The sequence below is a fragment of the Pyxicephalus adspersus genome, chromosome 8 (assembly GCF_032062135.1).
Source record: "Pyxicephalus adspersus chromosome 8, UCB_Pads_2.0, whole genome shotgun sequence".
In the NCBI taxonomy this organism is placed as follows: domain Eukaryota; kingdom Metazoa; phylum Chordata; class Amphibia; order Anura; family Pyxicephalidae; genus Pyxicephalus; species Pyxicephalus adspersus.
The window spans coordinates 2220601-2238277 of NC_092865.1; the positions used below are offsets into that span (position 1 = coordinate 2220601).

Sequence of the window (17677 nt, forward strand, 5' to 3'; positions counted from 1 at the left end):
GCACTTTTCAGCAACCACCTGCCTGTTTTTGGGTGGTAACTGAAAAGTTGGGTCACAATACCAGGGCTGCCACCCGCCTACAATTTCTTCCCACCCAGCTTAAAAAGAAATTCTGGGTGGATCACTGCAATGAATACATTATTTGGCGTTCTCCAGTTGTTTCCCAGCTTAATTCTCAGCTGCTTTGTGTTCTCTAGTACAATGTGTCAATGTGTAATTTGGGTTTATGTGGTTACCGGATGCCGCAATATGACAATGTCTTTTACCTTTGGTCCGTCCTGCCCCTCCCAGTACTGCAGTTCATAGGAGCTAATGCGTTCCTGTGATGCGGACTGCCAGGTGAGCATTATCCGGGTATCTGACTCTGCTTCTGCCTGGAAATTGACCGGCTGGGCTGGAACTGTGGAGAAAACACTCTGATTAACAAAAAAAAAGAAATTCCACATCTATAATATTAGCAATGGGCACATGAATGCAGAAGGCTAAAAACGTTTACATCTGAACTGTTGAATAGTGCAGGCCCATTATAAATCCAGTGCAGCGCGTGGTTCAGCCCTTTCATTCTGAAAACTTTTCATGTGCATGCAAAGCAATGCAAGCAGCTAGCCTTAAGAATTGCTTTGGGAAAAACTAAATATGAGGAAACACAAGGCATATATCTAGCACACATTTGTAAGCTTTGTTTTTGTTTTATTTTAGGGTCAGTGAACAGGGTGAAAGCACCATAAATACATCTGAAAGGCATGTGTGCCCTTGCCATTCACCGCAGACACTTTCCTGTTGATAGCATCTGAATAAATAATGTGCAAGGAACTGACTTGGAATGACAGGCTGCTTAAAAATCAGACAGCAAAATGTTTATGTAAAGCTTGTGCTAGTTTTAGGTGGGAAGGGGCAATACCTGAGCCCCTTCCCTCCCAGGGTAGGATTGGTATTGCGGTCTGAATCCATGCTGGGCAGATTGAACCCTCTTTTTGTCCTGGTGTTCATTACAGCCGAGATTAAAAGTAATGGAAAATGAAGCATTTGTCACCACAACAGAAATAGAGGGGACATTCCCCAATACGTACACCTTAATAGGTGATAACTGTTTAGAAGAAGAATTCTATTCATTGTGGAGAGACTCACCTTTAACTCTCTGTTGCTTCTCAATGGAAGCCAGCAAATCTCTCCATTAGGGCAGAAAAAGTATTTTACCTTCCCTGATTGCTTCTTTGCCCCTTTAATAACGTTTTAATGAAAAGTAGTAACTGTGGATACATCTAAACAAAACCACTCACCTCCCTGTTGTGTCTTGACTTGGACCATATCTGAAGGTGGGCCGTCCCCAACAGATGTGAAGGCTAGAACCCGAATGCTATAAGTGATTCCTGTTGTTAGTCCCCCGATTGTGGTCAGCAGACTGTCCACCACATTGTGCTTTTGCCACATGCTAAAGGGCAAATGTGGATCAGATGTGTAATATACCCGGAACCCACGGATCTGACCATTGGCTTCTTCTGGGGGATCCCATTGGACAATCATAGTACTGGAACTGAGCATTCGGGCCTGGACTTTCAAAGGAGGACCTGATGGGGCCTGTTCTCCTGTCCTTGCCTCCACCACTTCACTTGGAGGTCCCCGGCCGATGTTGTTGACTGCAATGACGCGGAATTCATATTCTGAGAAGGGACTGAGACCTCCGATACTGTAACGGGTGGTGGCCACACCATCCACTTCCTGGAATGACCCTTCTGACAACTTGGGCTTATACTGGATAACATAATAGGACAATGGTTCCGGGTTTCCGGAATCCCATGTTAAGGTGACACTGGTGGCTGTCGTCTCTGTTACCATTACGGCTTGTGGTGGTTTTGGCAATGCTGTGGAAACAATGAGATAAATGATATTGAAGCTTATCATCTCCTTCTTCCCACTGCTCCCTCAATCATGTGCACTTACCTTTTACTGTAATCTGTGCCACCGCCTCAATCATGCCAAGTGAAGAGATCGCCACACAGGTGTAGTTAGCAGATTCACGGATATTGGTCAGTTCCAGGACATTGCGCCCTACTGGCATCTCATCCTCTTTGGTAAGTTCCTCCGCGCCAGCCATCCACTTTACATAAGGCATGGGTGCACCGACTGCAACACAGGTGAGGTTCACACTGCCTCCAGGCATCACTTCATGGTTACTTGGGGGGATGGAAAAACGTGGGGCCACACGGCGCACTGAAATGAGCCAAATAAGAGCAGAGTTTAGGCACTGAGAGTGGTAAAACTCCAACAATGCACATTAGATTCAATCAGATCATTTCTGGAAAGCCGAAGACTCTTCATGAATGTTTGATACATTTTAATATGTAAAATCTAAATGAATCCTAAACCTTTTCTCCATAAATGTCTCCTTCATATAAAAGGTCACCAGATATAGTCTTAAACTCATTCTAAGCCAAGGTTGGTTATCTCATCAGTGGACTATCCACCTGTCCTGTCTGCACAACAACTTCAATACAAATTGCACAAATCACTCACCAAGAGGAATTAATAAAAACTGAAACCATTCAGCAACCCCAAGCAGGAGATAGAAATCTGCCTGACATCTGTTGTAGGTGCACGCAAATAGTTTGGTTATGGCATGAAAAATATTCTAAAGCTCATCTTCAAACAAAATGTATTTCTTTGTATTAGATAGAGTGAGGGAGGGTTCAAACCTCTGACATGTTTTATCATCATTAATTCCTAAACAAATCTAGCCATGAGTGTCTCCATTACAGAAAATGAGGAGTTGTGCCCACAATAGGGAAACATTGCAGTAAAATCTCTTTTTTTTGGAAGAGTCAGGAGATCTATTCGGCTTTGATTGTTGCTTGGGGGAGCTTTTCTCTTACTTCCTATGCTGGTCACCATATCTGCCACCAAGATAGTAAATAAAGTGAAAGTCCTCCCAATGGATCCAATAATAGTCAGGACCTGACTGAGGTTTTCATACTTCCCCACTCTATCCAAAACTAAACTAAGAGAGAGGCCGGAGTTAGGCTTTAGGAGCAATATGCACAAACATCAGAAGCACACAGCAATAAAACCCTACACATGACAGAACAGTTTTGGTTTTCAGATCTGAAACATTTTGATTTATATTTCTCCAAAACTTGGGATTCCACCAGCCCAGTTGGGTGAGGCTGATGTGGATGGCAATGGTATGATGGTGGTCTTGTTTCCAGTGTAGCATCTTGACCTTTTCCTTTTACTGTTAGCGCACCTTGGAGTGGTACGGAGAAAGCGTTGTGTCCAGCGGCATTAGGTGAGGACGAGAGATGGTAGCCATTCATAGAACATGCTTCAAGCAGGAAAGAGGACATAGGAGGGCCGGGGTAGAGGGATAACCAAGATGGCCAGAGGGTGGTGGGGTAAAAAGGGTTATTAAGGATCATGCTTCAGGGGCTCTAAGACTGAAGGGATGTATGCATGCACTATGGTAGACCAGGTTTTATCATTTCTGATTTTTTTTTATCTGATCCATCTTATGGCCCCATACAGTTCTGAAATAGATAGCCTGACACAATTGTTTATGACATCTTTTACCACTGCAAAGGACGAGGCCTCATACAAATGGCTGCAATATGACTACTTTAGGCCTCATGCACAACTTCCAGTTCTGTAAGACTGTTACAGGAGGGATAAAAATGAGAACAAGGAATGCACCCTGTATGTGCTTATTGTTCTCAGATCCTGGACTGATCTTATAGTCCTTCTGTCAAGTTAAATGATTCTGGTAAATTTGCCTGAGGTATCTAGGCTTGCATGACCCCTGGTCACAATCTTTTCCAGGGAGGTTTTGCTTCTGGACTATAGTTCCCGGATGATGCACTTTGCATAGACACTCACTTTATAAGTATATTTACAGTGTGAGGTCCTCTAAAGCACTGCTGCTTATTTTCACCAGATTTGCGGTCAGATTTGGTGGAGTCACCACTGTGCTGCTCACTGTTCCCCTTGCTGGAGGGGAAGTGGCACCTGAGAACCTGCAGTGCAAGGATCTCCCTGCTTCTGCTTCATCCATTCTGTGTACCTGTGCTTCCTTCAATTCTCCTGATCATTACCTGACCACTCAATAGACCACACAGTCATCAAAACATCAGTCATTTTGGCAGCTTTGACATGAGAAGTAAACCCTGCTCCTCTACCAAAATCCCCACTTCCAGATAGAGACACTGTGTGGAACAATTCATGATAAGTCAGAAAAACAAAGAAAGATCAGCTGTACTAGCAATAGTAGTATCTTGTCCTGTGTTTTATTTTTTTTTGGGGGGGGGACAGTTTTTGCAATTCAGGTTCTAAACCTTTATGCTCATTACGGACAGGGTGACAACTCTGCATTAATTTACTTAGAATGAACTAAGTTGTCCCCCTACTAAAAGAAGTGGAAAATATGATCCAGTGTCAGGATCAATAAGCCCAGTTTAGAAACACCAAAAAACCGCCTATGTAATGTTATTGACAGACTGCAGAATTCCACTTTACTTCCAATAAATGGGATTAGGAAAACCTGGAATGATGATTTACAGTTTTCAGTTGCCGATGTTCCCCAATCATAAGATAATTGTACACAGTTAGGTTGGCCCGTTACTCTACAATGAGAATCAGACACCCGAGACGACTTTTGAAAACTTAATTTTCTTTTCTTTTTTCTTGGCATGTAAAATTGCCCCGTTTTAAATATTAATGTGAAAGTCAAGATAACAGGAAGAGAAAATAAAAGTGAATGCAATATTCTGCAAAAAAAGATTACATTTTTCCTGAAGTCTATTGGTGTTGAAAAGCAAGGACAGTTGGCAGGAGTTCTAAATGAAAAATGCTGGAAGCAATTACTGCACTCCAAAAAGTGCTGAGCCAGAGCAGCCGCGGTCAGGAGATCCAGACTCTGCAGTAAGGTGATAGAACACTCCGCGACCCTCCTGTGACCGCAGCTTTCCTCGCCGAGAGGAGGTTAGGCTGGCACGAGGTACAGGAGGAGCAGGAGGAAGAATGAAGGCCGTTGAATAATTTAGGAGGCATTAGCGTGCAGTTACAGCCTGCGGTGCAACAGAAGCTTTGATACGTTTTCCCCCTACGCCACCATCAGTGATGTCCAAATCGCCAAGAGGCTCTCACGTTGCACCGCGCGGTGACCTCACTGCATTAACCAGCTACTCAATATCACCCTTATCCATCCCCGGAGATTGTGCCAGGCTGATAACTCCCCCCGAATGGTGGCATCTTCTTTCATTCATCTCACATCAACCACAGGAAGGAACGGAGGGACCCGGAGCCAGGAGAGCTAATTGGCCTCTTCACGGATGCCACTTAGAAAGGAGCTTTAGTAAAGTGACTGCTCAGTGAGGGAGCCGTGATTGTATTTCTTACTGAGAACATAACAATGTACATTTTCTGCAAAAAAAAAAAACAAGCTTCTCAGGCATAGATTAGGGGAAGGAAGGAAAGCGGGCCCTGGCGGTACTTAAATCCATAACTGCAGATTAAAGTTTATAAAGCTGATTCAGGTTATTATTTTTAGTTGTTTGCAAACATAACACATTGTCTGACACCTTTTTTTTTCTTTAATAAAAGCTACATTTTTTATTTATATAAATTGGGCCTTAAGCTTCAGTCAGTGACTTTGCCTAGGCTGAGATGATTTCATCAGTCTGCTGCAGGCACAAGGAAGTGTTTCCTAAGTCTCTTGACCTCCAGTGATCAGACTGCAACTTTGTAGCAAGTCAAAGAATGAGAGGCTGCAGTAGGGGCAAATCTGGGAAAGATAATAAGTACATAGCAAAGAACTGAAAAGTCCAGGATTCTGTAGATGAGCATGCATTTCCTTCACTATGAGGGCAGACCGGAGGTGGCTACAAGACTGCAGTCTCCCCTCTTAAATGTGATTCTGTAAACCCATTCTCAGTTATTTGTTTAAAGGATAATCTATTATTGCAGCTGTTGCATTTGTTTATCCAGATCTACAAATACAAATGACAAGGGTAAATGCAGTTTTGCTGCAAGATCACTGTTTCCATTTTTCTGTCCGCCATGCATATATATAGTGTTGATTTCCCTCTCTCTGTTACAATATGCAGTTGACAAGTTAGTATTAATCCTTTGGACAATGAGCAATGTCAAAGAGAGGCGGGCTGAGCAAGTAGACCATAAAGGCAGACTGCGGAGGTAGGTATACCCAGTAAAATGTGGCATTAATTGACTCTAAAGTACCTATTGCTGCACTGTCAATGTGCTGTGCTTGGCTTGGCACTGAGCTCACTGGGACAGTTTAGAGGACAGAAGCGGCGCAGATAATGGAAGAAAAAAGAAAAATGCTGAATCCTCGTGGGACATTAATGCTTCGGCATGGAAATGATATTCATAACAAGAGCATTAAGCAGAGCCCAGAACGGCTGGTCAGAGCGGGACAGCGATTCCATGTCAGGCAGACGAGCGTCAATCACCGCCGATTATCTCCTGTGCTGAAAAACGCGGTGACAGCCTAAAGCTGAAGTTTAACATATTCCGCCAGTCGGTCCCTCCGCGCCTCATTTCGCAGATGCCGCGTTCCACAAAATGACGCTCACAGGTTATCACCCGGAGGAGGTCTGCGAAACGTAACTTGAAAAAAGAAAAGTCGTGCGGACGTCTGTGGAAATAGAAAAAAGAAAAATGATTTATTGAAATTTCAAAATATGTGGAAACCAGGCTGACAGTTCTGAGGGACTGAAATGTAAATCTGTGCGCATTGAGGCTGAAATGTTGGGTTCATCTCTGAGTGTTCCCCATCTGTGCTGATGATTTGTAAAGTGCAGAGAAATGCAAGCAAATTGTGGTGTAACATCACGTTTCTGCAAAATGCAAAGCAGTCCACAGGGAGGGCAAAATGAAGGTGGGGGCTTCTTCTTCTTCTTGGCTTTTGATGGGACCCAGAACCTTGGACCTTCTTTAGGTAATTGTTTTGTTTTCTTGAACACTCAATGAGGTTTTACTAAAGGAATATCAGCAAATTCAGCAGGGGTTTTCACTTAAAATAATAAATAAGGATGAAGCTTTGCTTACCTCTAATCAGGAAAAATCCTATTCTTTTAAATTGCCTTGCATGTGATTGGCTATTGTATGCAAAGTGAACTGTCAACACATTTATCAAGCTACGCCAATTATTCCTTGCAAGCTGATAATTTACCTTGGTATGGGTAGGAAATAACCTAAATTCCTTTCTTTGGATTTCTAAATTTGTTCCTTTGAGTTACAGCTGCAAGAAAGCCAGTGATCAGCAGGTCAGCATCGATGAGGACCACATGGCATTGTATATAAACAAAGCTAAGCCACACCACAAGGGGGAGCTGTATTTATAGTACATGGAAAGGCAATTTTTTCATTTTACTTTTGGATAAAATATGGGAAGGATGGATCCTCTGCTGAGTGTTTTATTGTGGTTAATATCCACACTAGGGAGATTCATCTCTCAATCAGTCTTATTAAACAACGCCACTGAAACAGAGAACCGGGGGAAATCCTACATTAAAGGAGTTTAGGTGACCCCCGTGAAAGGTCCTGATAATCCTCCATCATACAAAGATATTGCAGACAATTGTGCTCTTCCAGCCTTGTGGTCACAGATTGGTAAAGATTCTTTTCTGCCCCCCCCCCCATGATTGTGCCCCGGGGTAGCTATCTCCATAAAGACATGGGGTCACCAGTCTGGTGGGGAGGAACTCGAGTGTCTTGCACACAGCCCTGACCTCAACCCTACTGAACACCTTTGGGATGAATTGGAATGGTGAGCCAGGTCTTCTCATTCAACATCAGCACATGGCCTCACCAATTGTGGGCAAATCCCCTCCAAAATCTTGTGGAAAGTTGTCTTGGAACACTGGAGTAACTGCATATTAATGGCCATTGATTGTGGATTGTCTCCAACAAGCTCATCTAGGTGTGGTGGCCAGGTGTCCACAGACCTTTTGCCATGTGGGATATATAAGACCATTAATATTTGGTAAAAGCTGAAAACAGGCAAATCGGACCTGGGGGATTCAAAGAGTGAGGCCTGAATAACTGCAAAATCTTACAATAGCCAAGGCAGAGTCTGCTTCCTTTCCGCACAAAGCGCCGCTTTTTACACGCCATTACAGATGATATTTGAGCGGAGGAGACAAAGCAATGGCGAAGATCCATTTCAATGAGCCTGAGCCGCTTGTGCGACTGTCACCGCTGACATTTTTCAGATGAGTCCCTGCCTGTTTTCGGATTCCATTTCACGTCTAAGTTCTAAGCTAAATTATTTGGCAAAGGCGGTCAGAACCGGGGCCCTCTGTGTATCATTATCGGACCCACAGCTTCAGAGCGGGGGTCGGCGCTCTGACGATCGTGCGCCGGGGTTCACCGAGGGCGGCCGCACTCTACAATTTGCATTCGCTCAGGGAAATTTTCTCAGATGAAAATAGCATGGAGGGGAGGGAGGATAGCGAGCGGATCGGCGGTACACAGATAAAAGAACTCTTTAATATATGACCTTGCAGAGTCGCAGAGCAATAATTAAATGCCTGGGTGAGCTGGAGCGGCTTCCAAGAACACAGCGGAAGGGGGGTGGGGTGGAGTACGTGTCTTTATCCGCTGCCAAACAAATAAAGACCCCCTCCGCTGGGACCGCCTGGTGCCTGTGGAATACTGGAGGGACATGAGTGTGACCGAGCAGGTTCTGATCATTCATGGTGGTAGAATGTTGCTGGCCACATTTAGCAAACTTCAGCAATTGGACTCACTGTGTATGATTTGTATGGAGTAAGGGGATCTAAAGGAGGCAAAGCCCCTAAAAGTGATATATCTGCTCCATTATATCATGCTTATGGAAGTGCTTTTGTACAGCAATATTTGGAGAAGCTTCTAAGGCTTTGCAGATCATCTAAGCCACAATGGTCGGCATGGCTATGCACAGCTCCTCCAATAAAATTCAATAGTTTTGGATGGTTTGACTCAGTAGAACAGGTAAAGATATTAGCTTGAATCGTACACATTAGGATTCTGATTGGCTAGTTCTATTCCATCTAAAATGCCTGTGACACCGATGCATCAAGCTGCACTATTGATGAATGTGTGTGAGCAGTGCATTCGACATGCTAAAATGACAGATAATAATACAAAGGCCACTTTAGCATGCCTTACTTCTGTAGCAGCTTGATGGATCAGAGCTGATGAGTTTTATGATAAAGCATGCAAGATGAAATCAAAGCATCACATTGCTTTAATGACAAGAGGCCACAAACTATGGATGGGTGATGTTTTCAATGGGAATGATACAAAAAACCTAGAAGAGAAAGGGAATTTCAGAATCGTAGAAGTGTCACAAGGTCTAAAAGGAATAGGCTTGGGGGCCTGAAGAGAAGAGGAGGTGACAGGGAGGGGCACCATGCACTGTTCAGCTTGCATATAGGAAGGAGTCTTGCAGGAATTATGGCAGGCAGGGTAAGCAGGTTCTGCAGGGGAGGAGCTCTGTCCTGAGCCCACCTCTGCTGTTCTCCAAGGGGGGGTGGGGAGGGAGTTACCAGACGTGCCAATCTCTATCTGGATAAGAAGTGAAAGGGACCAACCTTCTCGCTGATCTGAGAGATGGAGGATTGATTGTATGACGGTGCGATGAGGATGACGAGGAAGAATAGAGACAAGGAGAAACATAGAGAGAGTAAAAACAGCAAACTGCATGTGTACAAGCAACAACATACGTGTCACACGCCACGTATCACGGCCAGCACAGTGCAAGCCCTCTTTTCCAGCATACTGGCAATTCGTATCTTAAAATTAGGAAAGTTTAATCGCATCCTGGCTCCCTAAGGAGCTTATCGGTGATTCCGTCTGCCAACACACACATCTGTACAGAAATCACACAGGACAAACACGACATACAGATCACAGAACACACATCTATATCACGGCCAGAACAGGAGACACTCATAGCGGGGTGTGTTCATACATGGGGTCACATGTCCCGAGGGGTGAAGAAATAGGGATGGAGAGAGACAGAACACAGAAATGAGAGATATAGAGAGGGATAGAGAAGAAAAAGAGAAAAGAGACAAGGAGAATAAGGATAGAAATAAATGAAGGGAAAAAAGGTGAGGAGAAGACAATGACATAGAAGAGGAGATAGGAGAACGATAGAGAAGGAAAGGATAGAAATAAGGAAGGGAGAGGATAAGAGAGGGAAGAAAAGGAAGAGACGAGAGAGAGGAAAGAAGAGAGGAAAAGATAAGACAGGAAAGATTAAGAAGTAGAAGTGTCAGGAGGGTAACAATTATTTGGAGTAACAATAAGATTATTCTCTGTTATTGCCTGACATCATTAGTTTAGTTAAAAGGAGGGGGTGGAGAAGTGAGTAGGTTTTTAGGGCAAATAAAGATACAAACATTTATTAATCAAGGATTGTAGTGGTCCTATTATTAACATAGAACAACTATTCTAAAAGATAATTGAATCATACACAAAATAATGAATATAAGAGCACAATATACAGTGTTTACACTTTGCAAATAGTAATCAGAATTAAAGACTTGTCTCAAGTTCCCGACACGTTTTGCCAAAAAGGCTTCTTTGGGGGATTGTTGAGATCAGAGAGATGGGGGAACAATAACAATGGCTAACACATAAAAGACAATAATAAAAAAATAATAAATATAAAGAATGGATAGGACGTTAGGTTCAGTATCAAAGAACATCAATCAATATTTCAACAATAGTAACCAATAGTAGTTATGCAACAATGGTAAATAATTACTTACATAGTGTAATCACTGTGCTTAAAAATCAAAATTAAAGCACAGTAAAGAATCCCCTGAGGAAGCCTTTTTGGTGAAACGTGTCGGGAACTTGAGACAAGTCTTTTGTGTATGATTCAATTATCTATTAGAACAGTTGTTCTATGTTAAGAATAGGACCACTACAATCCTTGGTTAATAAATGTTTGTATCTTTATTTGCCCTAAAAGCCTACTCACTTCTTCAGGAAAAGAGGAGAGTAGAAGACAAGGTGGGAAAAGAAGAAAGGGAGGGAAAAGAAGAGACAAGAGAGGAAAAAGGTGGGGAGAAGTCAGGGAGATAGAAGAGAAGGGAGAAAGATGAAGGAGGGAAGAGAGATATGGAGAGGGAGAGAGAAGAAAGAAAGAACGGAGAGAGAAAAGAGACGAAAAGATGGGAGGAGAGGACGAGGGGATAGAAGAGGAGAGGAAAGGGAAGAGGAGAACAAAAAAGAGAAGAGAGGGAGAGAAAAGAGCGGAAGGATATGGGGAGATTTTGTAGAGAGAGAGACAGAGCCAAAGAGAGAGACAGTAAAGGAGACAAGGAAAAAAGAAGGAAAAGAGGTACAGAGAAAAAACAAAGGAATGGAGAGATAAAGAGATAGGAGATACAGATGTGAGAGTGAGAGACGGGATGGAGAAAGGAGGGAGAGTCGGATTTGTTGGTTTGGGTTAGCTACAGACAGAGACCTGCACACAGCATGTCATCCCTTCCTTCCCTGAATATCCTGCAATACCTGCCCTGACACACAGGAGGCGACCTTGGAAACATTTTGGGCACGTAACATTTCAAACACTTTTCTTTGAAAACAAGAAATGATCTTTCTTTTGTCCATGAAAGAAAAACCAACTTGTAGCAGTCACAAGCTGGAATCATAGCGTCAGTGGGATGTTTAAATTGTAGATTTTGTACCAGTTCACATTATGTACGCTGAATTCCTGAGATAATACCCCACCCCCACAGGATAGCTGAGTGAATGGATAAACACAGACTTTCCTACACGTGTATCTCTCCTATACAAAAGACTTGTGAGGAAATCAGAACTGGGAATGGGATCGGGTATGGGAATGGGTAGCCTAGCAGTCCCCTTTTCCCATCACACTTTGCATGGAACCAACCCTGTCACATTATACATTACACATGGGATAATGATCACTGTCAGTTGACAATGATCACCTGACACTACAGGATTTATCAATATATATATTCACCATCACTAGTGCAGAAAGTGTCTCAAAGTCGAAAAAGTCTGTGTGCCCCTCTGAAACTATTTTGACTTTACTAGGGGGAGGACTTTATGGTTAATCCCCATCATCTGCAACTGCCCTGCCCAGTAAAAGCACCTCTGTGGCACATAAAGGCATTCTGATTGGACAGGTAGGTGGGTGGAGCTAAAACATTATAAGTCCAACCCAGGAGGAGTAAAGCTAGGCCCAGAAAGGATTTTCTGACCAATAAAGCTTTTGCATTTGGGTAAGAATTGTGTCCTTTTTTTCCGGTGTCGCCCCCTGTGGGTCCACTTGTGTGCAGCTCCCTGAAAGAGGATGAAAGCAAACCCAGAATCACATGACAAGGAGAGATATGAGCAGCGTCTCCGCTCTCCACATAATCAGGGAAATAAATGTGGGAATTCTTTCAGTCGATTCGGAAATCACATTAATTCTCATTAAACACAACTCGTCACGACAGAAGACAAAGCATATGGCATCCCATACACCAGAGACCAGCGTGCAGCTGCTGCACAGAGCACGTTATACTCCACAATGCTTTATCTGCACGCTGGCAGCGACGACGCAGCCTCGCACTCACACCGCAATGACACTCAGCGAGAAACACACTATTCAGCCCCTGATGGAAGCTTTCCGTCTCTGGCCGCACTGCGGTCTGGTAAAGATGGTCGTTGGAGAGTGTGACCCATGAAGGTGATTCGCCAGAACCGATGGGGAGGAGTTCTTACCACGCACGTAGAGATTCGCTGGGGCAGAGTAGCGCGTCCCGGCACTGTTGGTGGCGACACATTCGTACTTGCCCTGGTCAGACTCTTCGCTGTTCTCAATCTGGAGAGCACCTACAGAAAACAAAGGATTAAGTGAGAAGAAACCCAGAGACAATTCTTTGGTATTAAAAAATAAAGAAAATAATCTTTGTTTTAATTATTCATATATATTATACCTGATAAACATGTAATAATATCAGCACAAATTACAAAACATTTTCTTTAATTTATTTTTTTTTACTTAATCAATGCATTGTGCTGCAATATAGCTCACATTATCTCCAGTATGAAGATTCACTTACTGGCTTCAACATCAGAAGACCTTGCCCAGACTATGACCTACCTAGTTCTGCCTGTTGTAGTTCTGTCTTTCTGCCACAGGGTGGCAGTATTCACTTACAGTGAATGCAGACTGTATGACCTGCTAGGCAGCTCTCACTATATAATCCATGAAAATTAAAGGATGATTGCAATTATTTAACATTTTTGGGCAGCTAAATAGGCACAGGTATGAGTCTAAGCCAGCACTGGCAGCATTAGAAATGCAGAATAACAGCCTTAGAAATTGAGCTGGATATAAAAACTGGGGAGGCAAGGTCTAGGACTTCCTGCACATTTTTCTCCATGAATTTGATATCATAGACTCTGATTCCTTATATCCCAAATATAAAGATGGGCTAAAAAGAACAAAATGTGGTCACTAAGTCTGGGAACACTGCAGGCCGGATAGGGGTCTGGGCTAGGTACCCTAAATAGGTTATTGCACCGCTTATTCCATTTTTATATACAAAAATATTTAATTCTATAATAGTTTATACCATAATGTTAATATTTGAAAAAAGTCAAATAAAAAAAAAAAAAAAAAACAAGGGGCCCTGCACAGCTCTTACACAGTGATTGGTTACTATTACTACATGCTAAGTGGTGTTTAAATGATTCAAAGTTGTTGATTCTTTATTTTTTGACATTCTTTGTTTTAGATCCAGACCTCGAACATCTACAATACACATAAATAATCTGTACACAATATCACAATACATGAGATTGAAGCATGTCATACAACACAGGAAGCACATTGGCTGAAGTGGATTTGTGATCTCCATATATGAAGCCTTTGGTGGTGTTGCGGCTGGATAGATGGGGTGTTAGTGGTTAGGGGGGTGCAGAGCGATGGTGAAGAGGATGACAAAATAACCAAAAGGAAGCTAAAGACACCCAACACATGGAACCCCATGAAGTATCTAGTGAACACATTCTGACTGATATTGATGTTCTCTATCTGTGCCGACTCTTCCATCATAGCCATTGAGAACTCTTCACATGTTGGCCGTAGCTATGGTGCCCATCTATAGCACTGCACAGAGCAGCTGATAATGGAAGGTTTGTGCAGGTTCACAATAAATGAACAATACATTACCTAAAAATTGGGAAAATAAGGGTCTCAGATGGTTTTTTATCAATGATGAGAAATCTATAGATCCTGGAAATAAAAATAGCCCCCCCCCCCCCCACATATGCTGCAAGGGATAAATGCTTCATTTTGGGGAACATTACAAAGGACTTCTATGGACCTTACCCCTCAATGCCCCAGTGAGGGTTCCCCCTGGACTGCAGAGAGCTGGGACAGAACATGGAGCGAGGGATCCGATAAATCTAATAGAACAGAGCCGTTCGCTCACAGTGCAGGGGGAGCCCCATTTCCATTTTTGGTCTTGGAGAGATTTCCTATCACTTCCTGTTCAGAAAAGAGGGAATAATTCCCCAACAGGCGCACAGAAGACAAAGAGATCCCCCTAAATTCTCCTCCCTGCCACAACAAAATGAAAACTTTTGGCTGAAAGGGATGAAACTTTTTGTTCTTGGAATTTTTTTTACTTGTAGAAACAATTTGCAACATTGTAACTTTTACAACATTTGGTGATATGGCTGAAACATTCTCTGCAAGGCATCGTTCACACTGGCTGCAGATTTGTGAATGTGTATTGCAGTAATATTGGGCCTGATTTATTAAAGCTCTCCAAGGCTGGAGAGGATACACTTTTATTAGTGAAGCTGGGTGATCCAGCAAACCTGAAATGGATTTGGTCCAGGATTGAAAACATTTGCAAACCAATAGCAAATGACTTTTAAGAAATCTATTCCAGGTTTGCTGGATCACCCAGCTTTACTGCTGAAAGTATATCTTCTCCAGCCTTGGACAGCTTTAATAATTCAGGTCCATTGTGTTTGTAGGTGGGGGGGTTTAATAAAATACCCACTGGTATGAATTGCCCATTACAATATATAGGAGTTGGGCATTTGTCTGGTTGCTGAGACGCATGGAAAATGCCAACTGATTGCCAGTGTGAACCAGGCCTATAGGTGCCACACATGAGTGAGAATCTCCCAGCATGACCATCATACAACACACATAAACACGGACAAAGTGACGCTGGTCATGTCAATCGTGAAGGTGGATGAGCCGCAGATGAGACACGAGGAATGCGGCGGGATGGCGGCAGTGTCGGAATTACAGCGCCATTCTTACCTCTGATTGGTGTACCACCTGGTGGGGTAATGGGAATGCAAATAAGATTAGAAAGAAGTTGTTAGTGGTTAGAAGAGGAGAGAGAAGGGGACATTAATAGATTACAGGGGACGCTGGGCAAACCACAGACACGGCGCTCAGGCTGCGCCTTCACCACTCATGTCAATAAAGAGGTCATTTCCATTGTAAGCAGGATTGTTGTAATAAGAAAGAGGAATTACATGAACTAATTAAACACGAGGACTGGAGAGCGCCAAGTCAGACGGGTTTATCTAATAAAACAGAGCGGGCAGCAAGGGCGGATGGAGAATTCTCTATGCCACGCTATTATTGCTGCCTGGTACCAATCCTGTGCTGGTGGAGGTGTAACCTTTCCTATTCTATTCAATGCTACAGGAAATGTTTGGTGGATGTGAAAAGTGATTGGGCCGATGTTGCTGAAAACAAACATTGGAACCAATGTCAAAAAATGTCCTTGGTAGAGAAGAATTATTATATTATGTCTACAGAAGCCAGTTTGTTCTAAGTTTTGTTCATACCGGTACAGCAGCCTTCATCAGCCACTTCCAGCACTGTCAGATATCCAGGTTCACCCCAGGCCCTTTTAGCTGGGTGCACCGCCCAGCATTTTTTAGTGACCACCCAAAAACAGCTTGATGGTCACTGAAAAGTTCGGCCACAATACAGGGACTGCCCCTCACCTACAAATTCCTCTCACTGGATATCCCTGTCCCCTGCCATGTGCTGTGGTTCCATCCTTCAGCCCCTGTGCATATGCGGAGTCCTGCACTATGCAGGGTTGCAGGATGGGATCACAGCATGTAGTGGGGGACACGGCCATTAAAACTAGACTGATGGAGGCTGCAGCACTGCAATGCTGAGTGATAGAATACAAGGACTGCTGGTGTATAAATTCCCATCTATTGCAGGGAATTGTTGGGGGCATAATGGGACCCCTTAGAGCCAGGATGCTAATAACTCCCCATTATATAGAAAGGCTCCTGGAATTATTTGCTGCCCGCTCTGCATTATCGTATAAACCTGCAGGGAATTCTGGGAAAAAAAGTTAGTGGAGAAGTTAGTCTGTGAAATTAAACATTTGTCATTACATATAAAATATTAAATTGTCCATCAAAAACTTGAAATATAAATATTTGAATCCCCTTTATTATATCACTTACACATTCCATCATTTCCAGGATAATGAGCTGAATTTTGTGTACAGAGCGCCGATATCTGAAGGAAGGGATTGGTCTTGCAGTGGGAGTGTCTATGGTGTAAGGTGGGAGGGGTTTGTGTTACCAGTGCAGTCACTAGCCAATAGCCAGGAGGGTGTGGGACATGTGACAGTGTTGCTCCACCCCCAATTCTCCTGCAGGAACACATGCATGCAGGTTACATGTCTTTTGCTATGTAATGCAGCTACATACGTGTTTGTTGTATGTAGACGGTTGGCTCACCAATAACACGCATGTCTAGGGATTGTCAGAATGCAGATTCATTGTTTTCTATTCTTCAGCTATAACAATGTTACAAATGTAGCAAATTAGCACATTCACCCGGATGAAACTGGATTCCAACATTGGATTTTAAAGTGTTAATTTCCCAATGTGCAGCCGCCAGCTCCGCCGGGGCCTCTCTGCACCCACTTCAAACAGGTCGGCCGGATTTTCAGCAGTGCCCAGCCAATATTTACCGCCAGCCGTGCCAGGGAGACATCAAACTTTTTTATTCCCCGGAAGAAACGGAATGCCGTCGCCATGGAGACAACAGAGCGAGTCTCTCTTCCATAAAGCCAAATTATCCCAGCGTCCTCCATGCTGAGTCTGCCATCCAAAAAACAAAATCGCCTTTAACCCCCTCCTGTGCGCTGGCACGCAAACGTTGAGATCCAAAGCCATTAGGGTCCGGGGCCCCTGGTATAGGCTGCGTCTCCTGGCGCCCGGCCATGGGTAATAAGCTTACTGACAACGGGCAATTAGCTAATGAGTCAGAAGCGCTGCACTGTACACAGGGTGATGGCTGCTGCTCGGCACTGTGCGGCCTGCGGGGTTATTCTGGGCCTGTGCTACAACAACATACACGCCTGCAAAACAAACAGCGCATAATATTACCCAAAACAACAACTCAATCAGTATTTATCCTGCCAGGTGTCTGCCAATACTGCCCCAAGGTGCTTTCCTCCTCCGCATTCCGGGATGGGCAATGGAGGTGGTCCAGGTACTCCAAAAAGGGCTCCGTATACGTCTCAGAGGTAGAGAAATCCTCCTACCAAGCGCTGCTAAATAGGGAATGTCCAACCATTCATCCAATAATTGGAGGGACTGTTCCTCCTCATACCCCCAACTGCCCCTGATTAAGGGGGACTGT

The 17677-nt window shown here is 43.6% G+C and overlaps 1 protein-coding gene across 14 annotated transcripts in view; it reads right to left on the minus strand.

The window, feature by feature from the left end:
• Positions 1–17677, minus strand: part of PTPRF (protein tyrosine phosphatase receptor type F) — a 552192-nt gene that overhangs the window by 27235 nt on the left and 507280 nt on the right. For 7 of the 14 annotated variants that reach the window (XM_072419315.1, XM_072419313.1, XM_072419316.1 and 4 more), the window contains 5 exons: positions 15308–15325; positions 12742–12852; positions 1942–2211; positions 1281–1862; positions 267–400 (listed from right to left, as the gene is read on the minus strand). In XM_072419315.1, coding sequence (XP_072275416.1) covers positions 267–400; positions 1281–1862; positions 1942–2211; positions 12742–12852; positions 15308–15325 — 1115 coding nt within the window. The remainder of the gene's footprint in view (positions 1–266; positions 401–1280; positions 1863–1941; positions 2212–12741; positions 12853–15307; positions 15326–17677) is intronic. The other 7 variants (XM_072419326.1, XM_072419324.1, XM_072419320.1 and 4 more) reach the window with 1 other exon arrangement.